Below are 27103 nucleotides of genomic sequence, written 5' to 3'. Positions count from 1 at the left end.
AAATTACGAAGCTCCTTTTAATTTTTCCCCCTCTTTTCCTTTGAAATCTGGGCACAAATCAGAAAAAAAAAAAAGAAATTTTGCTTAAACCATAAAAAAAAAAAAAAAAAGCTTATTTTTGGGGCGCTGTCCTCCTGCAAGGAGTTGGACACGATGATCCTTATGGGTCCCTTCCAACTTGAGATATTCCATGATGGAAGAAGGTTGGAAGAGGCTTCCTGGAGCGGGTCCATCCTTGGAGATACTCAAGGACATGGACGTGGGTCTAGAAGACCTCGCTTGAGCTAGATGGTTGGAGTGGATCATCTCCGGGTCTTGGCTCCAAACCTTCATCCACTGGGGACATGCAGGGGCTTGGTGGGACACTGGGATCCCACATCAGCACGCCTGTCCTTGCAGGTGACGGGACCATGGATGGTGAGGAGGACAGAGATGGTGAGAAGATGGAGACATGCCAAAGAGAAGCCAGGATGGGACAACGTGGGGCTGGGAAATGGGTGGAGAAGGGGATGAGGGGTGGTGGGATGGGGGACCGAATGTGGCCAGTTGGTCCCGTTGCTGGAGATGACGTCTGCGGGGAGGGTAGGAGAAGTTTTCCCTGTGGACCATCCCTGGCCACCCACGGGCAAGTCCACACTGGTGAGAAGCCCTATAAGTGTCCTGAGTGTGGGAAGAGCTTTGGGCGCAGCTCCCACCTCATCGCCCACCAACGTACCCACACCCACGAGCGACCCTACAGTTGTCCCGACTGCGGGAAGAGCTTCAACCAGAGGTCCAACCTCCTCATCCACCAGCGGGTCCACACTGGGGAGAGACCCTATGGATGTCCTGAGTGTGGGAAGAGCTTCAGCTATAGGTCTGTCCTCCTGATCCACCAGAAGACCCACACCGGGGACAAGCCTTACACCTGCACCGACTGCAGGAAGATCTTCAGCCAGAGCTCGGACCTGACCAAGCACCGCCGGATCCACACTGGAGAGAGACCCTACAGTTGTGCCGAGTGTGGGAAGACCTTCAGCCTCCATTCCCACCTCCTCTCCCATCAGAGGACCCACAAGGGTGAGAAGCCCTACGCTTGCCCCGAGTGCGGGAAGAGCTTCAACGATAGTTCCAACCTGATAACCCACCAACGTATCCACACCGGGGAGAAGCCCTACAGATGCCCCGAGTGTGAGAAGGGTTTTGGACGCCTCTCGCATCTCCACCGGCACCAGAGGACCCACACAGGGGAGAAGCCCTTCACCTGCCTGAGCTGCGGGAAGAGCTTCAGTGAGAGCTCGTCCCTCATCCGTCACCAGCGGGTCCATACATAAGCCTGTTTTGGGGTGGGAAGAGGAGCTCCAGCTTTCCCACCAAGGATGGGGAAAGCAAGTGACACCTTTCCTGGCTTGATGGTGGTGGGTGTCAGGCAGCAGCACCCCACAGATCACCCCGAAATTGGGCAGGGAGAAGGAGCTCAGTGGGGTTTTTGGGCTGGTGCTCAACCCCAAGATGTGTGTGGGGGGAAGTCTGATTTATTCCTTATGGTGTTTCCACCGAAAAAGCCTGGAGACCCACCAGGATAGGTGGGAGAAATAAAGTCCAGGTGGGTCTTCCAGGCGCTCTCAGCCTTTGGGGCCATCAAGTCCTCAAAGTCCTGAGCGATGACCATCAAGGTGAGGTGTCCCCAAGTCCTGGGTGGTGTTGGCAGGCACATGGGGCAAGATCCCCCAGTTTTGGAGCTGTTGGGAGGACCTGGTTGCAGACCCCAGGGGTGCAAGGGACCACCCCACATGCATGAAGGACCAGCATGACGTGTGCTAGAGCTCTACGTCTTCTCCTGGGGAAGGGGATGGTAATTCCCTTGGCAAGAGGGTCTCCACAGCCTTCATGAGAGGGTGCATCTCAGCTGTATGGGGTGGCCCATGTGTTGTAAGGACTGGTGGTCTCTATCCATGAGATGAGTTGGGACACAGAAGGTCCCAAGGCAGGGGGAATCATGTCAAAGTTCCTTGCAGGGAGGGTTTGGTGGAACCAAAACCTTGATGGAGCTGAAACTGTGATGGAGCCAACACCTTGACAGAGCCAAACTCTTCTCCATGATGCCAGATGAGGCAGGGATGGAGGAGATGCTTCAGGAGCAGCGTGGATGTCCTGTTCATGTTCATACGGATGTTGGGTTGTTTGGAGAGTCCGTAGTTGTATCTGACTTTCTGGAGCTGTAAGGAACAAAGGGACCGGCTCGTCCTGGTGTCACGTGGAGAAACCCAAGACAGGAGCAACGTCCGCAGCTGCTCCTGGGAAAGAGTCTCCCCCCCCCCCCGGCATGGCTTCACCTCGCTGGCTATTTTAGGCATTCGGTGGAGCGGTTGCGTTTGCCCTTCAGGGAGCAAACCATGTGAAACCTTTGGGTTCGGGAGGACGTTGCAGGCAAATCTCTGGCATGCCAGAAATGCCTTTGCGGCTCTCGCTCCCGGGGAGGACACAGGACACAGCCACTTTACCATTTTACTATTCTCTATGGCCATTTTCTTGCCAGGTTTTTACACTTGTCTGCTTATACCCATCAGATTTTTCAGATCTTTTTTTGTCTTATTGAAAAAAATAAGGTTTTTTTTCCATATATTGACTATTCATTCAAAGAAGAAGCACTGCCTTTTGCTCACCAAAGACCTGCTTTCATGCTCTGCTATACAGGAAGCCTCTTCTGGTTTAATGTTGCTCCCCCATACTCCTCTTCATCTTCTTTTTTCCCAGATTAAGACTTCAGATTTATTCAGTTTTTTTCCATTTTTATAACTATCCCGTAGCACGGCCACCACAATTACCTTGTAACTGTGGTTCCAGCATTAAAAAAAAATTCCTACATCTTCTTTTTATGCATTTATTAAGACAGTTATTCATTAAAACCTTTCCCAAATAGAAGTAGGAATATATACATATTCTATGCAGGCCCCTTCCCCTCCCCAACCCTGGCAGCAATTTAATTAAGACAACAGAAATTTAATATCCATCTAAAAATAAAGACCCCACCCTGTTCCCCTCCTGGCACCGTGCCCCCTGCAGATGTTTCCTCAGAACCTTCTGCTCCAGCAGAGCCAAGTCCAGGAGGGCTTGGGGGAGGTCCCTGCGTTGGACCCCAAAATAGGGTTGTGCCCGGGGGGGGGGTGTCTCTGCCCCATGGCAGAGCTGTGGGGTGGTGACAGGGCTGGCACTGGCTCCTTGTCCCTGGGGTGGGCATGGGGACAGTGGCCGAGGAAGCAGCGTGCCCCAGAGTTGGGGGGCTGACACTTGACTCGGGGTGCTCTGCCTTCCCCCAATCCATGGGGTGGGAGGGGGTCTGGTCTTCCTCCCCGATTAAGTCCCCCAAGGTGCTGGTGCTGCCTGCATCTCCCCGGGAAGTGGCCAAGACCCTTGGAGATGTGGTGAACTTCTTCAAGGTGTGCTGAATCCCTTGGAAATGTGCTGAATCCCTTTGGAGATGTTCTGAACCCCTTTGAGATGTGCTGCACCCCTTCAAGGTGTGCTGAACCCTTTAGAGACATGCTGAGCTTGTGCTGAACCCCTTCAAGGCATGCTGAACCCCTTCAGGACATGCCAAGCTCCTTTGAGATGTGCTGGACCCCTTTGAAAACATCCTGAACCCCTTTGGAAATATGCTGAATCCCTTCAAGACATGCTGAACCCCATTGGAGACATCCTGAACCCCTTCAAGATGAGCTGAACTCCTTTGGAAGTGTCCTGAACCCCTTTCAAGATGAGCTGAACCCCTTGGAGATGTGCCTAACCCTTTCAAGACATGCTGAGCTTCTTCAAGACATGCTGAACTCCATTGGAGACATCCTGAACCCCTTGGAGATGTGCTGCAGAGCCACCCTAAAAAACATTTTGGAGGCTGAGGGTACTAATGGTCATTAACAACCCCGATCATCCCCACTTGGGAACCCCCCACCCCCTGCCCACGGTGCAGGGGCTCTGTTTAAGCCCAGCCCTGGGAATTTTGGTCCTTCTGCAGGACTTCTTGGAGTAGCATCCACGCATGGCTGTGGATCCTGCTGATCTGCCCCATGGGCTTGCTCCTCGCTTGGGTGGGTGAGATGTGGCCACGACTGGTGGTGACCCTTGGAGCCTTTGAAGAGTTTAATTTAATTTCTTCGCCTTGGGGTTCAACGGCAGATGTTTGGAGCAGCCCTAGGGACATGCTGGGACCCAACCCTCCCCCATGGTCCAAGTGGAGTGGCCTTTTGAGGTTAAAAAGGTGGTTTTGGTGCCACCGTGCTCTTGGCTGTCCACGACCGAAGGATTCAGCTGGTGAAGGCTCAACACTTCACTCCATCCTGACACATTTTTACTGGATTCATGGGAATCTTGCACTGGAAAAATGCACATTTTTAACTGCAGGATGAGTTGCAACTGTGCCTCAAATGGGGCAACCCAACTGGAAAGTCAACCAAAGGGAAAAAGGGGAAAAAAAAAATCCTTGGAAAATTGGATCTGGACGTGGTTTGAAGCCCTCCAAAGCAAATGGAAGAGGACCAACCACTTTTCAGCACACCAAGGGAAAGGACCGCAGCACCACCAGGGTAGCTAGGCTCTAATTTATTACTACTCATGGAAAGAAAGCGACTCCAAAAAAAAAAAAAAAAAAAAAAAAAAAAAAAAAAAAAGACGCGAGCTGCGGTGACGAGGCGAGACGGTCCCCGAAAGCGGACACGGAGGGGACCGTTGACAAGCAGCACAGCGACACGTCCACGCCGGTTTCGGAAGCACGGACAACACCAGAAAATATATAAATTTCACTTAAATCGCAGTTCAGTGTGGGTTTTTTCCCCCAAAATATCCTCTCTGAAGCCCTCCATGCTCTTTTTGGGGTGACTTTTGTCCCTTGTGGCTCCATTTGGGACCCTGCACCCAATGGCATGGTCACCATGTCCTCCTAAAATAATTCAATTATTTGAACCCCGGGGGAAGTTCTTGACTTCATCCCCATCCCTCCTCTTCCTCCCCCTTCCCTGCTTTCCATTTGCAAGGTCCTGGGCTCTGTGGGGTGATGGGGAGGGGGTTACCTTGTCGTCCCCCCCCCTTGGTGACCCCATCCACAGAGCCCAGCATTGGAGAGGTGACCAAGCCACCAAGCCACATCATCTCACCGTGCCCTTGATTTTGGGCTAATTTGGCCCAAATTGGCCAGAGAGCCCCAAGGCAGGGCAGCGTCTGCATGGGAGCACGTAATTAGCGCACTCATTAGTGCATCGCTGGGGTGATTTGGAGGTGGGTGTCAAAAGCCATCCCCCAACAGCAGCTCCCGTTGACCGCCGGCCAAAACTGAGGCAAGAACATGAGATTTTGGGGCTCCTTCAAACAAGTTTCTTCCCCCAAAGTGGAGCTGGTGCTGCCTTCAGGGCAGCCCCTTGGAGGGGATTGGGGATCCAAACCCAGTGGGGGTATCCGGAGGGTCCCCCTGCGACGCAAAGACAGAATTAACATCCTTGGTGACATCATGGTTGTGCCAGCGGTGACATCCTGGTTGTGCCAGCTGTGATGTCCTGGTTCTACCATCAGTGGCATCATGGTTGTGCCATTGGTGACACCCCGGTTTTGCAGCGGGGTTGGCCGCGGAGCCAGGCAGGTCCCCAAAACACGTCGCACGGAGCTGGGGACAATCCTCAGGGGCTGTTTAATCGGGCAAGGGGATGGTGCAGCTCCGCATCCCACGGCCGCATCCCGCATCCCGCTGTGGCTCCTGTTCCTCCGTCCATCGCACCTCTGAGCTTCACAACCCTCGAGCAAATACCCGGAGCCTATTCCTTCCACTCCGGGCATTTTATTTTTTTTTAAATTCTTATTTTTTTCTGCATCCAATGGTCTGGCAGCAATTCCCGGTGCTGCCACATCCGACGCCGGCTCGGCTCCCGCTTCCTGCGGCGCTGCCTGCAATCGCTGCCTGACGCAGGCTCTGGTACTTCTTTAGGATGGTTGTTTTTATCCCTTTCTCTATTTTTATCACCAATTTTTTTCTATTCCATATGTCCTTTGCTTTCTTTTCCTCCTCTTCTTTTTCATTTTCTATAATTTTTTTTCCATATTTTGATATTTTTCCTCTTTTTTTTTTTGCACCTACATTACTACCTGTTCCTCTTGCCAGTATTTTAAACTCATTCATTTTTTTCAATAAACACGAGTCCTTCCCATAGCACCTCCACACTTCTTGAATTGTTCTGTTTTCAGTTGAAACCTTCCCAATTCCAGAGATTTCAGCAATTCCCTACTTTTCCAAAAGTCTTATTTCAGCTTTTTATCCTCTTTCAGGGAAAAAAAGTCATTCTCAGCCTTAATTATTTTTCTTCTATATTTCTTTTGATGCTTTTATATTTTGCATGTAACCCTTTCTGTTTCTTTTAGTGGTTTTTTTCTTTAAATTTTTAAAATTTTCTTCATTTATTTTCCCCCGAGAAGCCCTCGCTCTCCTGGTAATGGGGAGAAATTGGGAAATGGGAGAAATCAGGATTTCAGGCAGCAACAAAAGCACTGCTGCTGCCTTTTCCCGATAGTACCGAAATGCGCCGAATCCCGCTCTGAGGGACGGAGCAAAAGCAAACATAAAAATTCAGGAAAATCAGTAATAATAATAAAAAAACCCAACCACAAACACATGAAAGATTTTGCAAAGTCCGTGTGGAAAAAGAAGAAAACCAACAAAACCCCCCAAAATATTCCAGTAAGTGCCTGAAAAATGACGTCACAAAATTGCATGGTTTTGCCCAAAAGTATTTTCTTTCCAAAAGGAAAAAAATAATAAAAAATAGAAGACGAAAACCCCGACCGGCTCCATTTCTGAGGAATGACGTGGGATAAGACGAGCTCAGGGAGACGCTGCAGGAGACGGGGATGTGGAAATATCCCCAAGTCCCTCATGGCAGCTCCCTGGCGGGCAGAGGGTGATGCAGTGGCATGGGAAAACCCCCGTTTCTGCTGGTTTTTCTCCCAAAATGTTCCAAGGTGGGAGCAGAGGGTGGTACCTGGATGGGGGTGATGACGTGGACCTTCATCCAATGGGAAGCAGAGGGGCAAGGTGGGAAGATGCTCTGGGGGACACCAACGGGAGATGCTGGGATGAGTGGTGGGGTGGGGAGTGGGGGGCTGGGGTGGAGGTTGGGGTCCCAGTGTGGAGCTGGGGGGGGACCCCAGCGGGGAGCAGCCAATGCCGGCAGCGAGATCATTAATTAGCCATGAAGGTTGAACAGCTCTGGGTGGGAATAAGTCCCCCAGCACCAGGGCTTTGAGGTCAGCCCAGGATGGGTGTTGGGTGAGCAGCTGGGGAGGGTGGGAAGAGGATGGAGCCACGGCATGAGGGGGACTTCCCCATCCCCTAATTAGTGAGATCATTAATTAGCCACCAAGACTGAACGGCTCTGGGTGGGAATAAGCCCCCCAACACTGGGGCTTTGAGGCCAACCAAGAATGCGTGTTGGGCAAGCGGCTGGGGAGGTAGGGAGGAGGATGGAGCTGGGACTGTGGTCAGGGTTGGAGGAGCTGCCTCATCCCCTAATTAGAGAGGTCATTAATCAGCCACCAAAACTGAACAGCTCCAGGTGGGAACAAGCCCGCCAATGATGGGTCTTTGAGGCCAACACCCGTTGGGCGAGTATCTGGGGAGGTAGGGAGGAGGATGGAGCTGGGGCTGTGGTCAGGGTTGGAGGAGCTGCCTCATCCCCTAATTAGAGAGGTCATTAATTACCCACGAAGGCTGAATGGCTCTGGGCAGGAACAAGCCCTCCAACAATGGGTCTTTAAGGCCAACACCGGTTGGGTGTTGGGCGAGTGTCTGGGGAGGTTGGGAGGAGGATGGAGCTGCGGCCAGGGCCGGGCACCACTCAGTTGATGAGGGAGGAGGTCTGGGCCCCCGAGGCGGGGGCCGAGGGGAAGGAGGGGTGGGGGAAGGCGCGGGCAGGGAAGGAGAGGGCCCACGGCAGGTCCAGGGCAGGGCTGGAGAGGGAAGGGATGGGCAGGGGCGAGGGGGAGGCAGGGAAGGAGGGCAGCGAGGGGATGGGGGCCGCCGAACCCCCCAACGGCGGGGAGAAGGCGGTGCTGGAGAAGGCGCCGGAGGGTGGCAGGGGGCTGCCAGCGGTGGCGGTGGCGGCGGCAGCGGTGGCTTTGGGCTTGTCCCCGGCGTGGGTGCGTTGATGACGGTTGAGGTGGGAGCTACGGCTGAAGCACTTGCCGCACTCGGGACACTTGTAGGGCTTCTCGCCAGTGTGGACGCGCTGGTGGATGGTGAGCTCGGACCGTTGGATGAAGCTCTTGCCACACTCGGAGCATTGGTAGGGCTTCTCGCCGAGGTGGATGCGTTGGGTGCTTGATAAGGTTGGAGGAGACGCTGAAGCATTTACCGCAGACGTTGCACTTGTAGGGTTTCTCCCCGGTATGCATCCGGCGGTGCTTGGTGAGGTCCGACTTCTGGATGAAACCCTTCCCGCAATCGGGACACTTGTAGGGCTTCTCGCCAAGGTGGGTCCGTTGATGTTTGATGAGGTTGGAGCGGACGCTGAAGCTTTTCCCGCAATCCCCGCACTTGTAGGGCTTTTCTCCTGTATGCATCCGGCGATGTTTCACCAATGCCGAATTTTGCCCGAAGCTCTTCCCGCATTCAGGGCAAGTATAGGGTTTCTCCCCTGTCTGTGTCCCTTGGTGCTTGACGTTCTCTGCCCGGTAAGTGAAGCTCTTCCCACACTCGCTGCACTTATGGGTCCTCTCCGGTGCCGGTCGGGCACGGGCACCCCAAAGAAAGCTCTTGCCACAGTCGGTGCACTTACAGGGTCGTTCACCGGTGCCGGTCAACAGCCGCCGGCGCTTGTTGGAGGCCAAGAAGCTCTTACCGCAATCAGTGCACTGGCAGGGTTGCTCAGCGCTGGCGTGGACGCGTTGGTGCCTCTCCAAGTGGGAACTCTGGGAGAAACTCTTCCCGCAATCCCCGCAACGGTAGGGTTTCTCACCCATGTGGATACGCCGATGCCGGTCAAGATGGGAGCTCCAGGCAAAGCTCTTACCGCAATCACCGCATTGGTAGGGTTTGCCAGCGGCATGGCTCCGTTGATGCTGCAGCAATGCGGCGTTCAAGCCAAAACCCTTCCCACACTCCCCGCACTTGTAGGGCTTCTCGCCGGCATGAGCGCGCCGGTGCTTGGCCAACGCCGCGCTCTTGGTGAAGCCCTTCCCGCATTCACCGCACTGCAAGGGCTTCTCGGGGGTTTTGGAGCCTTCAGTGCTGCGAGGAGGTGGACAGCGACCGCAATCGGCACAACGGCAAGCGGGTTCGCCGGTGACAGCGTGGGTACGGCGATGCCGGTCGAGGTGGGAGCTCCAGCTGAAGCTTTTACCACATTCGGGGCAGGCGTAGGGCTTTTCGCCAGTGTGGATCCGGCGATGCCGCTCCAGATGTGAATTCCAGTTGAAACCCTTCCCACAATCCCCACATTTGTAGGGTTTTTCCTCCAGGTGTAATTTTTGGTGCTTCACCAAACTGGCGCTGGCCGGGAAACTCTTCCCGCAGACACCGCATTGGCAAGGTGCTGTGCCAGCACCGGCGCTGGCATGCACCCGTTGATGTTGGATGAACGCCGAGCCAACGCTGAAGGTCTTGCCGCAGTCGGGGCACTTGTAGGGTTTATCGCCGGCGTGCCGGCGTTGATGGGTGATGAGGGTTGAGCTGAGCCGAAAACACTTCCCGCATTCGGGGCATTTATGGGGTCGTTCGGTCCCTCGTCGGCGTTTGTTGAAGGCTGAACCGAAAGCCAAAGCTTTGCCGCAGTCGTGGCAGCGGCTGTGGCTGAGCAAACTCCGGGAGGGGAATTTCTTGAAGCCTCGGTGGCCTGATTTACCCTGTCGCTTGCCTGATGTCTTTCTGGGCTGGTTCTCTGGTTTTTGGGGACCATCACTGGGTTTTGTCCCCTCCGCACTGGTGGGGCTGGTCCCCTTGGGCTTTCCTGCTGGCGTCCCCTCGGCGTCCACCTTCTCCAGCTCACCCGGTGGTGGGTCTTCCTCTTCGTTCTCGCTCAACAACCCATCGTCTACAGGGAAAAAAGGAGGTGAGGATCTGGCCCCGCCGCTGAAAACCCACTGGTTGGCTGCCCACATCCCTCCCGGGATCGCGGCAGCCGTATCCGATTGCTTTCCCATCTCCTGCACCCATCAACCCATGGTTTTGGGGCTTCCAAAACATGCTCCTGGTCATCACCAGCGCCAACCGGCAGCATGATTGGTGACTTACCGGACACCAACCCCCTCCTTCGGTGTGATTCGGCGAAGGCGGTGATCCGTGGCCAACTGATGGCGATTTCCTCAGCTAGGGGAGACAGTTGGATACCGGTTATAGCTCTTTCCCACCCCAAAAATTGTAACGCCAGGATGGGGATGGCCAAGGACACCAGAGCCATAAAGCCGCGGCTAGAAATGTGGCGCCGGTTGAAACCCCCCCAGGCTCTATTTAAGCTCAATCCTGGCGATTTTGGTGGTTTTACACCGTTATGAATTCAGCCACTAATGAAGGCCAATTAATTTAATTTTAGTCTTCTTGAATAATAATAAATTAGGGAGAAATTAGGGGAAATTAAGAGCCTCACCCAGGGAGATGACGCTCTCGTAGCTCTCCTGCATCTTGTCCCAGTGGTCCAGGCTCGTCCCGGTGCTGGCACGTTTCGGGGGGGGGGTGTCACCGGTCCCTGCAATGCAAATGGCTCCGGTTCAGGTATTGGGGTCCACGGTGCTGGGGACCCCCCCCCCAAACTGAGCACCCCCCCATGTCTGGCTGGATGTAGGGACTATACAAGGGGTCCCTGCATCACCCTGGGGGTGTCATGGCCGGGTGGCGATGGGTGCTGGGCTATGACAACCCCCCCCGGGTGTTTTAGGGTGCTTCACCCCAAAGTACCTACCCTGTGGGAAGGGACCCCCCCCCCAGATGCCCCCCCGGAAGGTTGGGGGGCACTTAAATAAGGGTTGGGGTGACCCCAGGGAGCGGAGATGGGGATGGGGGGGTTAAATGCAACCGAGGTGAAGGCAAAGGGGTGGAAATTAAAGGGGGGGGGTGCAGAAATATAATGGTGGGGGGTTTAAAATGCAACAGGGCTGGAGGGAAAATGAAAATCGCGATTGAATGCAAAGAGGGGAGAAATGGGGGAGGCGGGGGGGATACAGCGGAGGTGGGTGCGGGGGGGGTTGTTAAATGAAAATATAACGGAGGCGGGTGCAAGGAGGGGGGGGGGCTGAAAACACGACGCGGTTGGATGCGAGGGGAAGGGGGGGGGTGAAAAGCCGAACGGGGTGAAGGCGGGGGGGGTGGTAAAATAGAAGGGGGGGGGGGGCGAGGGGGTGATGGGGAACGACCCCCCCCCATCTCCCCACGGTTGGGGGGGGGGCGGCCGGGTGGGGTCGTGTGTGTGTGTCCCCCCAAAATCCCCGGGGGTCTCCCCCGTTACCTGGTACCGGGACCGGAGGGATGCGGAGGCGATGAAGCAACGTGGGGTATGGGAGGGGGGGGGGAATTGGGGAAAGGGGAGGGGGGGGGGGGGGAAGAACCGAGGTTTGGGGGGGGGGCGGCGCCGGGGCTGTTGCACGCCGGCTCGGTGAGTCCGGACACACAGGAAGGGGATGGAGCAACCGGGACCGGGGAGGGGGGGGGCAGACAGGAAGGGGGGGGGGACACGGGGAGGAGGAGGAGGAGGAGGAGTGGGGGGGGGGGCACACACACACGGCCACGAGCTGAAGCCGCCGGGACCGAAAAGAACGGAGTCACCGGAGTCGCCTTTGTGGTTGTCGGGGGGTCGCGTTGTCGCCGTGGGTGTCCCCCCCCTCGCCCCTTCTCCCCGGGTGGCAGGTAAAGAAGAGCCCCCCCCCCCCCCCCCTTCACCACCAACACCACCAGCACACACACACCCCCCCCCCGGGGATGGGGGACGCTGCTGGCGCCGCCCGGCTTTGTCCCCGGTCGGGGGAGAGGGGATGGGGGGGTCCCCTCCATCCCCGGGGGGGAGAGGGGATGGGGGGCCGGGGGGGTCCCCTCCATCCCATATAGACCCGAGGGGCAGTGGGGCTGGGGGGCCGGGGGGGCCCCCTCCATCCCATATAGACCCAGTGGGGATTGGGGGACTGGGGGGGGTCCCCTCCATCCCATATAGACCCGAGGGGGAGTGGGGCTGGGGGCCGGGGGGGTCCCATCCATCCCATATAGACCCGGGAGGGAGTGGGGCTGGGGGGGTCCTGTCCATCCCATATAGACCCAGTGGGGATTGGGAGACCGGGGGGGGGTCCCTCCATCCCATATAGACCCAGGGGGCAGAGGGGCTGGGGGGCCGGGGGGGGTCTCTTCCATCTCACACTGGTCCTGGGGTGCCCAACGTGGTCCTACACCGGCACCCAGTGTCACCCACCAAGTGCCAGGAGCTGCCACCCACTGCTGGCATCTGGTGTCCCCCCCCTCTGCCGGTGTCACCCATGGGGCACAGGGACACGCCACAAACCAGGACCCCGAAACGCTTCCCCGTGCCAGGCACCAGGACCCCCCATGCACGAGGGGTGCACCCACCATCCTGCTGAACCCCAAACTTCACCGAGCCCCTGGCGATGCTTTTGCGGGGGGGGGGGGGGGCTGCGGGATGGTGACGGGGTGCTCTCGGCTTTCCAGGATCCCCGTGTCACCGGCCAAGGTGCGGGAACGGGCGATGGATACCTGGGGGGCTGTGGAGCCGGAGCAGACGGTGCTTTTTGGGGGTGACGGGGAGGAGGACGCCTACAACCCCCCGGTGATGCAGAGTAAGTGTCGAGGATGGGGTGGGGTGTGGGGGGTGTCCTCATTGCGCTTCAGCTTTGGGAAGGGGATGGAGACCCCCCCCTACGGGCACCCGGATCCCGTGGTGTGTCCCCCAAACGGAATCCGTGTCCTCGTTCTCTGTACCAAGGACGTGCCAAGAAGCTCAAAGTTACGGGGTGCACCAGCCCAGCCCCCTTGATTGTCCCATGGGAAGGGGGTCTCCATCCCCGTTAGCCCCCCCCACCACTGGGATTGACCCCCCTCTGCCCCCCTTCCGCTGTCCCAGGGACACCGAGCGACCCCGAGACGGACCCCCAGACAGCAGGCGATCCCGAGATCGTAGAGATGGATACGGCCGCCTTGTTGGGTCACCCCGAAGAGGGTTCACCGGGCGAACGGAGCCCGGCACGGGAAACCCTGCGTTGGACCGTGGTCCAGCAGATCGACTCTCCCGGTGCGGCAGGAGGTCGGCGCGGCGGTAAAACCGGAGCAGGAGCTGGCACCTTCTCCAACTTCAAGAGCATCATTGTGTTGCAGAAGAGTTATGAGTGCGGGGAATGCGGCAAGAGCTTCAGCTGCAGCTCCCACTTCAGCAAACACCGGCGGACCCACACTGGTGAGAAACCCTTCCTCTGCCTCCATTGCGGTAAGAGCTTCAACGTCAGCTCCAACCTCTACCGGCATCAACGGGCTCATGCTGCCGAACGGCCAGGTCCACCGGCTCCGCCGGCGCGTCCCCGTGGGTTGCCGTATAAATGCGAGGAGTGCGGGAAGAGTTTTCGCCGTAACAAGGAGCTGGTGACCCACCAACGGTTGCACACCGGTCGCTTGCCCTTCCAATGCAGTCACTGCGGTAAGAGCTTCAGTTGGAGCTCCCATTTTGACCGTCACCAACGTGTCCATACTGGTGAGAAGCCCTACCAGTGCCCTGAATGCGGTAAGCGTTTTAGCCGTAGCTCCCACCTCTACCGGCACCAACGCACCCATGCCGGCGGTCGCTCTTACATCTGCACTTATTGCGGGCGTAGTTTTGGTAGCACCCTCCATTTTGACCGGCACCAACGTACCCACACCGGCCAACGACCCTACAAGTGCACCCTATGCCGGAAGAGTTTTGGTGATGGGCCGGCGTTGGTCAAACACCAACGCCTTCATCTGGGTGATGGTCCTTTCCGTTGCGAAGAGTGCGGTAAAGCCTTTGGCGCCCGCGCCCAATATGCCCGGCATCGGCGTAGCCTCCACGGTGGCGGTGAGAAACCGTACCGTTGCGGTGATTGCGGGAAGAGTTTTTCCTGGAGCTCGCACTGGGAACGACATCAACGTATCCATACCGGAGAACGACCCTACCAATGCGGGGACTGTGGCAAACGTTTCGGCCGGACCTCCCATCTCTACCGGCATCAACGTACCCACGCTGGTGGGCAACCCCACATCTGTGCCGATTGTGGGAAGAGCTTCAACAGCACCCTACACTTCCATAAGCACCAACGGGCTCACGCCGGTCCCCGGCACGCCTGTCCCGATTGCGGCAAGGCGTTTGCTGATGGTTCGGCGTTGGCTAAGCACCGACGGGCACATGCCGGTGAGAAGCCTTTCCCTTGCCCGCAGTGTGGACGGCGTTTCGGCGTCAGTTCCCATCTTCACCGTCATCTCCGTAGCCATGGCGAGGAAGAGCCGCCGGAGGAGCCGCCGGATGAGCTCACGCCCTGTTAAGCGGGGGACAGGGAGGGGGGGACAGAGGGTTGACCCCCTGGGTGGCTCCTCTCCCCCCACCACTGCCGTGGGGTGCCTCGGGTAGCCCCCATGCGTGATGGGTGCTTCCAAGCCGGTGATGTCCCCCGGTGGCACCAACCCTGGCCCCGAGGACGTAGTTTTTGTAGGGTAGAGTAGGAAGGTAGGGTAGATAGGGGACGATGGAGATGGGGCTGGGGGCTGAGTGGGAATTGGGGGGGGGGGCCTCCAGAAAATCAGACCTAATCCTGCCAACAGACATCAGGACATCCCAACTGTGCTCCTCCATGCGTAGTCCAGGAGAAACCGCCTCCATGGATGATGGGGAGATGGTGCCGAGCGGCTGGGGAGGTGTGGAGGGGAAGGGGATGGGGTTAGGGGTGCTGGAGATCCCACTGGCTCCTTGCCAAACTCAGAGAGACCCCAAAATATCTGGGGTGGCTTCATCCCTTGACCATCCCACCTTCCCCATGCTGCCAGCCTTGACCAACACCCAAAGCCTGAGCCCTCCCAGCTGCACTTGGGGCATGATGATGCCATCTACCAAATGACACCATTTGGGGCAAAATATCCCCATTTTGTGGCTTTGTTGTTGAGAAACAAGCCTGGGTGTCCGTCCCCAGCAGCTCCCAGCCACGCGCCGCGGTTTGGCCGCCGGCGATGCTTCGTTGCGGACCCAGCGTTGAGTGGTTTATTTAATGTATTTATTGTATTTATTCAGCGGGAGCCCACCTGCGGTTGGAGGAACCCAACGTGTTGGGGTGAGCTGGAGGCTGTTGGGGACAGGAGCTGGGACAAGGGAGGGTTTGTCCCCAAGCCAGCGTGGGAATGCTCGTGGCTGTTCTTGGGTTGATCAATCCACCACCATGCAAAGGGAGCTCATGGTGGGAACCCATCAGTAATGGGGAGGAGGTAGCACCACCCGTGGCTGGAAAGAAACCCCCAGGAGATCACGGGGAGCATTACCTGCAGGTATTTCCCAGCTGAAAAGAGCTGAACCCTTGGGGTGAACCTCAGGGATGGGATCAGGACACAAATCCAGGGATTTCCTGGCATTTTTGAGGTCGCGGTCGTGCCGGCTGCCTGGTCTGTCTCTTCCCAAGATGAGCAGGAGCTGTGTTTGTATTGTGAATAAAAATAGACTAGTGCAAAACCCGGCAGGTGGCTTCTGCTTCTCCTTGGAGGAGCTGCGAATCCCAGCTCTTTCCGTGCGGAAGACCAGAGGTTTGGGGGTCATCTTGGGTTGGGTGTCCAAAAATAACGCCCCCATCCTGCGGAAACTCAACCAGCCTGGCAGCCTGCATTGGTTCATGGTCTGTGGTTGAATGGTGGTGATGATGAGTCGCCTGCCAGGAGGTGAAAGCTGGGGCTATGTGTGTCCCCAACCTGTGGTGTCCCTCCCAGAATGCCCCACTCTTTTGAAGGTTGCCCCTTCCCAGGAATGTCCCATGCCAATGCTGGCTGGGTTGTCCCAAATACACCCAACCCCAAACCCTTCTGCCTTCATTGGGTCCAGGAGGATCTCCAAGGAGGAAGACCGTCTGCATTCATTGGGTCTAGAGACCTTCATTTGGTCAAGAGAGGATCTCCAAGGAGGGAGATTCTCTTCCCTCATTGGGTACCGGGTTGATCTCCAAGGAGGGAGATCTTCTGCCTTCATTGGGACCAGGGAGGTTCTCCAAGGAGGAAGATCTGCCTTCACTGGGTCCAGAGAGGATCTGCCCTGAGGGCATCTCCCCACGCACGCTCAAGCTTTTAGGGGTCCCCGGGCAAGCAGCTGCCTCCTCTGCCCGTGTGGCCAGGACAGAGGGGCACCCTGCCCTCCAGTGCTGCCATATCCTGCCTGCTGGTGTGGAGTTTCCTGGTCTGGAGTCTCCAGCATCTACCACTGTGGTTGAGCTTCAAAGGAGAGTCCATCTCCCGGTTTCCTTGGGATGTGGGCATCTCCTTTGGCATCTCCTTGGGCAACAAACAACTTGGGCATCTCCTTGGGCAACTCCTTGAGCATCTTCTTGGGTATCTCCTTGGGCAGAAAACAACTTGGGTATCTCCTTGGGCAACAAACAACTTGGGCATCTCCTTGGGCAACTCCTTGAGCATCTTCTTGGGTATCTCCTTGGGCAGAAAACAACTTGGGTATCTCCTTGGGCAACTCCTTGGGTATCTCCTTGGGCAACTCCTTGAGCATCTCCTTGGCCAACTCCTTTGGCATCTCCTTGGGCCACAAACAATTTGGGCATCTCCTTGGGCAACTCCTTGGGCAACTCCTTGGGCAACAAACAACTTGGGTATCTCCTTGGGTATTTCTTCGGACAACTCCTTGAGCAACTCCTTTGGCATCTCCTTGGGCAACTCCTTGGGCATCTTCTTGGGTAACAACTGGGCATCTTTGGGGGCATCTCCTTGGCAAGGGGGCCACAGCATTAGCCCCCAAGGGTCTATCTGCCCCCACCTCTGAAGGCTGATGGATTTGAGGCTCCGGACCCCCATGTTTGACACCCCCCCCCCCCCCTAGAGGGTCCCTAGAGGCATCCACAGCGAGATGGGACAGAGTAGGGGTGCAGGGGGCAGCGAGGCGAGCCCCCCCCCCCCCATCTAACAGCATCCTTCGGTGGGGATTCCCCAATGTCTAATATAGGGGTTGAGCTCACATGGCGGGGGGGACACACACACTTCGGTGGCGGCGGGGGGGGGGGGGGGGGGCTGGGGATGGAGAAACCAGGCTCCGGGGAAGACTCGGGGCTTGGGGGGGGGGGGTGAACCGGAGGCGGGGGCCGCTAGAGGGCCCTGGCTGGTGCTGGAGGAGGAGGAGGAGGAGGAGGAGGAGGAGGAGGAGGAGGAGGAGGAGGAGGAGGGCGGCCACGGCTTCACTGTATCCGGGTCACACGGGGAGCCGCCTCCACCGGGACCGGTGCTCGGCGAGGAGAGTCCCCGGAGCCCGGGGGGGGGGAACCCCGGGAACCCGGGCTGTGCCCCCCCCCGCAACCCCCCCCCCCCCCCCCCCCCCGCCCCGCCGCAGGTAACCGGGGGTCCCCCCCATACCCCCCCCCCCCCCCCCGCGCTGGGTGCCCCAAATTCTGCAGGGGTGGGGGGGGGGGGGGGGGGCTTGTGTCCTGGGGGGGGGGGGGGGGGGGAGATGGGGGGTGCAGCGGTGGGTGGCCATGGGCACCCCAAAAAGTGGGGGTGCAGCCCCTGGGCACCCCAAAGAGCAGGTATCATCCCCTGGGCACCCCGAAAAGTGGGGGTGCAGACCCTGGGGACCCCAAAAGCAGGTACATCCTCTGGGCACCCCAAAAAGTGGGGGTGCAGACCCTGGGGACCCCAAAAGCAGGTACATCCTCTGGGCACCCCAAAAAGTGGGGGTGAAGACCCTGGGGACCCCAAAGAGCAGGTATCATCCCCTGGGCACCTCAAAAAGTGGTTGAACAGCTGCTGAAGACCCCAAAGAACAGGGAAGCCCCCCCCCGGGGTACCCCAAAAAAGTGGGCACACTTTAGCACAGGGCACGAAGCTCCGGATACCCTGGGGATCGGGGTGCACAGCCCTGGAAAATTTGGGGAGCAAAGGGGGAGACACACATAGCCTCCCCCCCTCCTTCCCCCCAGCCCCCCCCATACAGAAAAGGGGGTTGGGGGGTATTGGGGTGCTAACAAGGAGGGGGGGGTGTCTCTTGCTGTTGCAGGGACCGGACTTTTGGTTGTGGGGTGACGCCACCCACCTGGGACACCCCCCTGTCCCCCCCGGGACCCCCCGTCCCCCCATTTTTCGGGGCCACCATGCAGGAGAACTACGAGAACGTGATTTCCTTGGGTAAGGGGCATGGAGGGACCCTGGGATGTCCCACTTTTGGGGGTGGGGGGGTCATTTTGGGGGTCCCCAGCACCATTGTCACCCCATGTGTAGGTTGGGGTCTCCCCTGCCCCGGCACACTGCCATGATGTGGGGGGGGCCACGAGCATCCCATGGACTCAGGGTGGGTTTTCAGGGGGCCGGGTACCCCATGCTGCCTCAGTTTCCCTCGCCGTGGTGAACTGCAGCTGGTGGAAGCACATTTTGCCCAAATGTGGAGCATTTCACCCCAAAATAGAGGGCTTCTTGCTGGGGGGGGGGGGGATGAGGGGGGGGATGGAGCCCATCACCGGGGCGTCTGGGCGCCTGAGGAGACCAACCTTCTTCCCGGCAGCGGAGGAGATCGCCATCAGTTGGCCGCGCATCACCGCCTTCGCCGAATCCCACCGGAGGCGGGGGCTGGTGTCGGGTAAGTCTTGGGGTTCAGGGGGGACCCCCCCAAATTTTGGGTGAATTCCTTGAGTTTTTAGGGACCTCCAAAGTTCAGTGAATTCCTTAGGTTTTTGGAGACTGCCCCCAAATTTGGGTGAATCCCTGAGGGTTTTGGGGACCCACAAAAATTGGGTGAATCCCTTGGGTTTTGAGGGATCCCCAAAATTGGGTGAATTCCTTAGGGTTTTTTTTGGGACACCCCCCCCCCAAATTTGAGTGAATTCCTTAGGTTTTGGGAACTCTCCAAATTTGGGTGAACTCCTTAGGTTTTGGGGGACTCCTCATATTGGGGTGAATTCCTTAAGTTTATGGGGACCCCCAAAATTGGGTGTATTCCCTAGGTTTTGGGGATTCCCCAAATTTGAATGAATCCCTTATGTTTTGGGGGACACCCAAATTTGAGTGAATCCCTTAGGTTTTGGGGACACCCTAAATTTGGGTGAATTCCTCAGGTTTTTGGGGTCTAACAGTCATTTTTCCAGGCGTGGAAGCAGAGGGCGAGCAGGGTCAACCGGAGCCCACCCAGATCCAACCCTCGACGGGGGCCGGTTCCAGCGATGGGGGGGTGAACCCCGATTTACGTCGCCAGTTGGGCCTGATCCTGCAAACGGCCGGCAGGAGCCAGGTGGAGAAGATGCTGCGGGAGCTGGTGCGGGAGCAGGGGCAGGGGGGGAAGCGCCGGAGCCGCAAGAAAACACCCAAGGATGGAGGTAAATTTGGGGGGGAACCCCACAAGACCCTCCCATTTTTGGGGACCACCCCTTGGGAACTGGGGTGGGGGCAGGTTTGGGGGTATCGGTGCTTTGGGGGCTGGTTTTTCATAGAATCATGGAATGATTTGGGTGGGAAGGGACCTTGGGAGGTGACCTCCTCCACCAGCAGGGACATCTCCAAACAGATCAGGGTGCTCAGAGCCACGGCCAACCCAGCCTTGAATGTCTCCAGGGATGGGGCATCTCCAACCGCTTTGGGCAACCTCTGCCAGCGTCTCACCACCCTCACCACCCAGAATTTCTTCCGTAGATCTAGTCTGAATCTACCTTCTTTTAGCTAAAAACCCATCCCCGCTCGTCCTATCGCAACAGCCCTTACTAAAAGCCCTGTCCCCAGAAGGACCGAAAGGCCACCACGAGGTCTACCCGGAGCCTTCTCTTCTCCAACTCTCTCAGCCCGGCCTCACAGCAGAGGTGTCCCAGCCCTCGGATCATCTCCGGGGCCTCCTCCGGACCCGCTCCAACAGGTCCGTGTCCTTCTCGTCCCGAGGACCCCCGGGTGCAGTGCTCCGGGTGGGCTCTCACCGGAGCAGAGGGGCAGAATCCCCTCCCTCGACCTGCTGGCCACGCTGCTTCCGATGCGGCCCGGGAGACGGTTGGCTTTCTGGGCTGCGAGCGTCCGCTTCTTCATCCCCCGAGTCCTTCTCCGCTCTCCATCCCTTCATCCCCCGAGTCCTTCTCCGCTCTCCATCCCTTCATCCCCCGAGTCCTTCTCCGCTCTCCATCCCTTCATCCCCCGAGTCCTTCTCTGCTCTCCATCCCTTCATCCCCCGAGTCCTTCTCCGCTCTCCATCCCTTCATCCCCGAGTCCTTCTCCGCTCTCCATCCTTCATCCCCCGAGTCCTTCTCCGCTCTCCATCCCTTCATCCCCCCGAGTCCTCCTCCGCTCTCCATCCCTTCATCCCCCGAGTCCTTCTCCGCTCTCCATCCCTTCATCCCTTGAGTCCTTCTCTGCTCTCCATCCCTTCATCCCCCGAGTCCTTCTCCGCTCTCCATCCCTTCATCCCCCGAGTCCTTCTCCGCTCTCCATCCCTTCATCCCCCGAGTCCTTCTCCGCTCTCCATCCCTTCATCCCCCGAGTCCTTCTCCGCTCTCCATCCCTTCATCCCCAGCCTGCGTCCACGTTTGGGGTTGCCCCAACCCAGGGGCAGGACCTTGCCCTTGGCCTGGTTGAACCTCCGGCCTGTCCAGGTCCCTCTGGATGGATCCCATCCCTCTGGAGTAGCAACCACCCCACTCAGCCTGGGGTCACCTCTATGTCATTGATGAAGATATGGGGACAGTGCTGGTCCCAGTAAGGACCCCTGAGGGACGCCGCTCGTTACTGGTCTCCATCTGGACATGGAGCCATTGACCACGACTCTTTGGATGCCACCATCCACGCAATTCCTGCTCCACCATCCCTCAACTCCATCCAACTGGGAGAGGAGGACGTTGTGGAGGACCACGTCAAAGGGACGATGGTGGCACATGTCATTGAAGATGATAGGGGACAGTACTGGTCCCAGTAAGGACCCCTGAGGGACGTCACTTGTCACTGGTCTCCATCTGGACAATGGAGCCGTTGACCACGACTCTTTGGATGCCACCATCCACCCAATTCCTGTTCCGTCAAATGGTCCATCCCTCAACTCCATCTCTCTCCAACTTAGAGAGAAGGATGTTGTGGGGGATCATGTCAAAGGTCTTACAGAACTCCAGATAGATGACATGTTTTCCATGTTGGGGGGCTTGAAATTAATTTTGGGGGTGTTGCGCTGGAGGGACTCATGGTTTCTCACCATGCTCACCATTTCTCACTGTGGTGCAGGCACCGGCGCCGGGAGCGGGACGGAGGAGGATTCAGCACTGCGGGACGGCGAGGAGACGGCGCTGGAGGATGCCGATCAGCACCAAAGCGGGGGACAGGCGGGTGAAGCCCCTGCCGCCGGTAAAGGGAATGGGGGCAAGAAGGGCAGCGCGGCATCGCCCGCATCCCGGGGTGGTTGTGCCGAATGTGGGATGCGGAACCGGTCACAGAGTCCGGTAAAGCCGCGGCGGTGCACTGAGTGCGGGCGGCGGTGTCGGCAATCAGCCCGGCAGCCGGAGCGCGGTGGCGAGAAGCCACACCGGTGTGGTGACTGCGGCAAAGGCTTCAGCCGAGGGTCCAACCTTGCCCAGCACCGGCGTATCCACACTGGTGAACGGCCTCACCGTTGCGGTGATTGTGGCAAAGGCTTCATCCAACGCTCCGACCTGGAGCGGCACCGGCGGGTTCACACCGGTGAACGGCCATATCCTTGCGGCGACTGTGGCAAACGGTTCAGCGTCAGCTCCCACCTTGACCGGCATCGCCGTACCCATACCGGCGGACCCGGTCCACCTGCCCAACCCCGCACCCGTCCTCGACCGCCTCCGCCGGAGGGGTCACTGGCTCCTCACCGCTGCCCTGAATGCGGTAAGATCTTCGCCCAACGCTCTGCTTTGGCCAAACACCGTAAGACCCACAGTGGCGAACGACCTCACCGCTGCGGCGATTGTGGTAAGAGCTTCAGCCGAGGCTCCAACCTTACCCAACACCGGCGCATCCATACTGGTGAACGGCCATTTGCTTGCGGCGATTGCGGCAAAGGTTTCATCCAACGCTCCGACCTGGAACGGCATCAACGGGTACACACCGGCGAACGACCCTATACCTGTGCTGAATGCGGTAAGAGCTTCAGCGTCAGCTCCCACCTCGACCGGCACCAGAAGATCCACGCAGCCGAACAGGCATCCTACCGTTGCCCTGAACATCTAGCTGGCTTCTTGGCTGCTCATCGTCATGGTCGCCTCTTCCAATGCGCCCAATGCGGGCGATGTTTCAGTCAAGGCGCTGCCTTGCTCAAGCATCAACGTGCCCACAGTGCCGGAGGAACTGTGGGGCAGCCCCCCAAGTGCCCGGATTGCGGGAAGAACCGGGGTGGCACAGTAGGGTTACGTCCCCGCAGTCAGCAATGTATGGATTGCGGGAGGGAATCGGATACCGCTGACGGTGAAACGGCACCGGCAGTACCGCCGGAGAAACCCTATAAGTGCGGGGAATGTGGAAAGGGTTTTGGGCAACGTTCGGCGCTGGTTAAACACCGGCGTATCCATACCGGAGAGAAACCCTATGCCTGCGGGGATTGCGGGAAGGGTTTCATCCAGAAGTCGGACCTGACCATCCATCGCCGGATGCACACCGGGGAGAAACCTTACCGTTGCGGCGAGTGCGGTAAATGCTTCAGCGTCTCCTCCAACCTCATCACCCATCAACGTACCCACCTCGGCGAGAAGCCCTACCAATGCCCCGAATGTGGCAAGAGCTTCATCCAACGGTCCGAGCTCACCATCCACCAGCGCGTCCACACCGGCGAGAAGCCCTACAAGTGTCCCGAGTGCGGCAAGTGCTTCAGCCGTAGCTCCCACCTCAACCGCCACCAACGCACCCACACCGGGGACAAGCCCAAAGCCACCGCTGCCGCCGCCGCCAACCCCTCCGGCGCCTTCTCCAGCACCGCCTTCTCCCCGCCGTTGGGGGGTTCGGCGGCCCCCATCCCCTCGCTGCCCTCCTTCCCTGCCTCCCCCTCGCCCCTGCCCATCCCTTCCCTCTCCAGCCCTGCCCTGGACCTGCCGTGGGCCCTCTCCTTCCCTGCCCGCGCCTTCCCCCACCCCTCCTTCCCCTCGGCCCCCGCCTCGGGGGCCCAGACCTCCTCCCTCATCAACTGAGTGGTGCCCGGCCCTGGCCGCAGCTCCATCCTCCTCCCAACCTCCCCAGACACTCGCCCAACACCCAACCGGTGTTGGCCTTAAAGACCCATTGTTGGAGGGCTTGTTCCTGCCCAGAGCCGTTCCGCCTTCGTGGGTAATTAATGACCTCTCTAATTAGGGGATGAGGCAGCTCCTCCAACCCTGACCACAGCCCCAGCTCCATCCTCCTCCCTACCTCCCCAGTCGATCGCCCAACACCCAGCCAGAGTTGGCCTCCAAGACCCGTCGTTGGAGAGCTTGTTCTTGCCCGGAGGTGTTCAGCCTTGGTGGCTAATTAATGATCTCACTAATTAGGGGATGGGGAAGTCCCCTTTATGCCATGGCTCCATCATTCTCCCACCCTCCCCAGCTGCTCAGCCAACAGCCATCCTTGGTTGACCTCAAAGACCCACAGTTGGGGGGGCGGTGTGCTGGGCTTGTTCCTGCCCAGAGCCATTCAGCCTTGGTGGCTAATTAATGATCTAATTAGGGGATGGGGGACTCCCCCCTTAACTTTTTAATCCTTTTAACCAAATTACTACCTTTTCACAGCAGACAAATGCACACTTTTCCCAAGTCAATGTCCCCATGGCAGAGGGGGGACAGTGCCCACCACTGCCCCTTGGATTCTGGGGTAGAGGGAAGTGAATAAAATCAATTCCCCACCTAATTAGGGTGATTTTTAATGATGTTTTCCCACCCTTTCTGTCTCCTGCTGTGTTTTAAAGCACCACCAAGTGCAACCCAAAATTTACCAAATTTGTCCTAGGTGGGAGCTGGTAAAAACTGAAGCAGAAAAAGGGGTTTTGGTGTTTTTTCCCTTTTTCTGCTGGGTTTTACTTTTTGGGGCAGTTATTTTGGGGGGTGGGCAGGGGAAGAGCCCCATCTGGGATCGATGGGCAAAATTGCTCTTTCTGTTTTTTTTACTGCTGTCGTGTGTTGTTCGTGGTTTTTTGGCACAGCTGGGCAGCGATGATGCTCCCCAAGTGCCATTATGGGGGGAAAAAACATGGATTTGGGTCACCAGCACTGCCAAGCATGTGTTTCAGAGGAAAGACTTTATCATCATGGATGGAGCAGAGTCAACTGTGGGGTTTGCCCAATCCCCCCAGTGTGTCCCCCTGAAACGGGAGCAAAATCAAGCTGTTTTCAGCTTTTTTAAAAAAAAAATAATAATTTTTTTTGTTTTGTTACTTTTGTGACTTTGTATTCCCGCGTCGCCTACAAGTCGGTTCAATAAACAAGAGCTGGGCGCCTACATGCGTCCTGCAGCCGGCTCATGATGAAAAGTGATGTTTTTCTGCCTGAAATGGGGTTTTCCTTAATTCCCAGCACCACAGACACCCCCCAAATGGTGAATGTAGCATCCCCCCACCCCAGCCTAGAAAACAGGGCAGAAAACATGGAAAATCCTATTTTCTCACATGTCAAGGAGGAAGCACTTCCTCCCTGTTTCTTCTGAGGGCAAGAGCCCCCATCACAGCGGGGGTTGCAGGCAGCGGGGGTTGCAGGCAGCGGGGGTTGCAGGCAGCGGGGGTTGCAGGCAGCGGGGGTTGCAGGCAGCGGGGGTTGCAGGCAGCGGGGGTTGCAGGCAGCGGGGGTTGCAGGCAGCGGGGGTTGCAGGCAGCGGGGGTTGCAGGCAGCGGGGGTTGCAGGCAGCGGGGGTTGCAGGCAGCGGGGGTTGCAGGCAGCGGGGGTTGCAGGCAGCGGGGGTTGCAGGCAGCGGGGGTTGCAGGCAGCGGGGGTTGCAGGCAGCGGGGGTTGCAGGCAGCGGGGGTTGCAGGCAGCGGGGGTCTGGGGGGGGGTTAAGGGCTCCCCCCAGGGCCACAACCATGTGACGCCTCAAAGAAGACCCAGCAGCAACTCATGTTAAATAACATCAGTTATTAAATACCCCCAAATCACATTTAATAACCCCCAATTAAATAGTTAAATAACCCTCAATTAAATAACCGCGAAATAAATACAAATACAATAAATAAATACCGTGCAGGGGAAGGGGATGAGGTGAGCAGCCCCGAGGTTGGATGAGGGGCACCCATGGGTTCTAGGGGCAGCCCCGAAGGTGAGGTAGGGGTCCCCATGGGTGCTGAATGCCTCTTCGAGTGCATGGTGAGGGGCACCCATAGGTGCTGGGTGCTGTCACAGCCCTAAGGCCAGGGTGATGGGCCCCAATGTGTCCCTGGGGCACTGGGTGCAACCACAAGGCCGAGGTCAGGGGCACCCATGGGTGCGTGGTGCCACCCTGTGGCCACTACAATAGGCACAGCTACCAGTCCAGTGTGTTGGGCACAGCCCTGAGGCCACAGCAATGGGCACAGCGAGGTGCTGGGTGCCACCCCGAGGCCGAGGTGACAGTCTTGGGTGCCACCCTGAAACCAGGGTGAAGGTCCTGGGTGCCGCTCAGCTGGCCGTGTGTCCGGCTCTGCAGCTGTGGGGCCGCAGGGCAGGTGACAGCAGCAGCCGAGGGCAGGAGGCACCCATGGGTATCCCCATGGGTGCTGCTGGTGTCCCCACCAGTGTCCCATTGGGTGTCCAGTTTGTCTCCGTGGGTGTCACAGCAGTCCTGAGCAGCGCTCCGTCCCCGGGTGGGGATGTCACAGCAGGTGTCATGGGTGTCTCAAGGGTCACCACGGGTGTCTCGGGTGTCACCGCGGCCGTCGCGGCTACTTCGGGTGTCACATCCCCGGGCGCGCTGTACACCTGGGCACTCACCACAGCCAACAGCAGCACCAGGAGCCGCTTTGCCGCGCTCGGTTCTTCCGTGGGGGGCGGCCGCCGCACCTGAGAGATGGGAGAACAACAAAATAGGGTAAGAACTGATCTACCTGGGACAAATACCCACCCCGAGGGCAAATATTCCCCCCCCACCCCCCGATCAGGCTGGGGGAACCCATCCAAACACAATCCCCCTCCGACCCTGCTTAGCTTCCAAAACGGTAACTGGGGTAATTACCCCCTCTTGGGGCAAATAACCACCCCCGGGGGGGGGGGAAATACTCCTTCCCCAGATGCCTGGGTTCCCCCTCCACCCGCCCCCGGGCACCAGGTAGGGGTGAGTCACGCGTGGGGGAGCGGGAAGTGACTCACCCCCCCTCACCTCCGGGAAATGGGCCTCATCCTGCGCGCCCCAAAGGACCCAGGCGTGCGGGGAAGGGACCCAGGAATCCGGGGAGGGGACCCAGGAATCCGGGGAGGCCCCCCCCCCCGCCCGCCCCCAACCCGCCTGTGGAACCCAGGCGCCTGGTACTCACAGCGGGCGGGTAGAGAACGCGGCGGTGCCGGCGGCGGGGCCTAGGGGGGCCGCTGGGCCCTACCGGAGGCTCAAAGGTGAAATGCCGGGGTGGGGAAGGGGTGACCCCACCGGGGATCCCCTCAGGTTGTCCCCAACCCCGGCCCGGGCACGTCGTTGTCGCTGCCGCCGCCGCCGCCATGGTCATCGTCATCTCGCAAAATGGCGGCGGAGGGCTGACGGTGGCGCTCTTATGGCGGCGGCGGCGCTCCGCCCCCTCGCGGGCGGGGGGTTACGCCCCTCGGCGGCTTCTATTGGCTGCTCCCTATCGGAGGCGTGGCCTCGGTGGGATGCCCCTCCCGCCCGGGGGTGCCCTAGGGTGGTATGCGGGGGGGGCTATGGGGGGTATATGGAGCGCTATAGTGGTCCGTAGGGGATACAGTGGTGTATGGGAGGCCTAGGGGTATATACTGGGCTATAGGGGGCCATGGGGGGTGTGTAGAGGGCTAGGGAGCCGTATAGGGGCAACAGGGGGGGTATAGGGGGCAAGGG

At 58.4% G+C, this 27103-nt stretch overlaps 3 protein-coding genes across 3 annotated transcripts; 1 reads left to right on the top strand and 2 right to left on the bottom strand.

Annotated features, from left to right (window-relative positions):
• The first annotated feature begins 310 nt into the window (after nucleotides 1-310).
• Nucleotides 311-24608, top strand: LOC115338189. Its single transcript, XM_041121896.1, has 9 exons — nucleotides 311-1310; nucleotides 11679-11851; nucleotides 12659-12786; nucleotides 13071-14492; nucleotides 17399-17534; nucleotides 18198-18325; nucleotides 18699-18773; nucleotides 19267-19506; nucleotides 21380-24608. The coding sequence occupies exons 1-9, from the start codon at nucleotides 345-347 to the stop codon at nucleotides 23296-23298; spliced, it is 5187 nt and encodes a 1728-aa protein (XP_040977830.1). The 5' UTR covers nucleotides 311-344; the 3' UTR covers nucleotides 23299-24608.
• On the bottom strand, nucleotides 4564-10997 carry LOC115338192 (zinc finger protein 345-like). The gene is given in 5 exon segments (XM_030006651.1): nucleotides 4564-8330; nucleotides 8332-10046; nucleotides 10247-10321; nucleotides 10599-10697; nucleotides 10911-10997. Coding segments are annotated over 4 exon segments (2301 nt in total). The 5' UTR covers nucleotides 10633-10697; nucleotides 10911-10997; the 3' UTR covers nucleotides 4564-7853.
• Nucleotides 24609-25188: 580 nt separating the features above from the next.
• On the bottom strand, nucleotides 25189-26779 carry IER3 (immediate early response 3). Its single transcript, XM_030006672.2, has 2 exons — nucleotides 26574-26779; nucleotides 25189-26103 (listed from the first exon to the last, which is right to left on the bottom strand). The coding sequence occupies exons 1-2, from the start codon at nucleotides 26763-26765 to the stop codon at nucleotides 25723-25725; spliced, it is 573 nt and encodes a 190-aa protein (XP_029862532.1). The 5' UTR covers nucleotides 26766-26779; the 3' UTR covers nucleotides 25189-25722.
• Between the last annotated feature and the right edge of the window lie 324 nt (nucleotides 26780-27103).

This window comes from Aquila chrysaetos, unplaced genomic scaffold, assembly GCF_900496995.4.
Source record: "Aquila chrysaetos chrysaetos unplaced genomic scaffold, bAquChr1.4, whole genome shotgun sequence".
In the NCBI taxonomy this organism is placed as follows: Eukaryota; Metazoa; Chordata; class Aves; order Accipitriformes; family Accipitridae; genus Aquila; species Aquila chrysaetos.
Note: the sequence above shows the minus strand (reverse complement) of the source record. Positions and strands in the feature narration are given on the sequence as shown.

What these genes read in the sequence shown, in the direction of transcription:
- LOC115338189 (XM_041121896.1), top strand. Translation starts at nt 345, where the DNA reads ATGCAGGGGCTTGGTGGGACACTGGGATCCCACATCAGCACGCCTGTC. An exon ending in GAGGCGGGGGCTGGTGTCGG is followed by an intron (nt 18,774 to 19,266) that starts GTAAGTCTTGGG and finishes GGGGTCTAACAG; the next exon opens with TCATTTTTCCAGGCGTGGAA. An exon ending in GAAAACACCCAAGGATGGAG is followed by an intron (nt 19,507 to 21,379) that starts GTAAATTTGGGG and finishes ACTGTGGTGCAG; the next exon opens with GCACCGGCGCCGGGAGCGGG.
- IER3 (XM_030006672.2), bottom strand. Translation starts at nt 26,765, where the DNA reads ATGACGATGACCATGGCGGCGGCGGCGGCAGCGACAACGACGTGCCCG. An exon ending in GCGTTCTCTACCCGCCCGCT is followed by an intron (nt 26,104 to 26,573) that starts GTGAGTACCAGG and finishes CCCATCTCTCAG; the next exon opens with GTGCGGCGGCCGCCCCCCAC.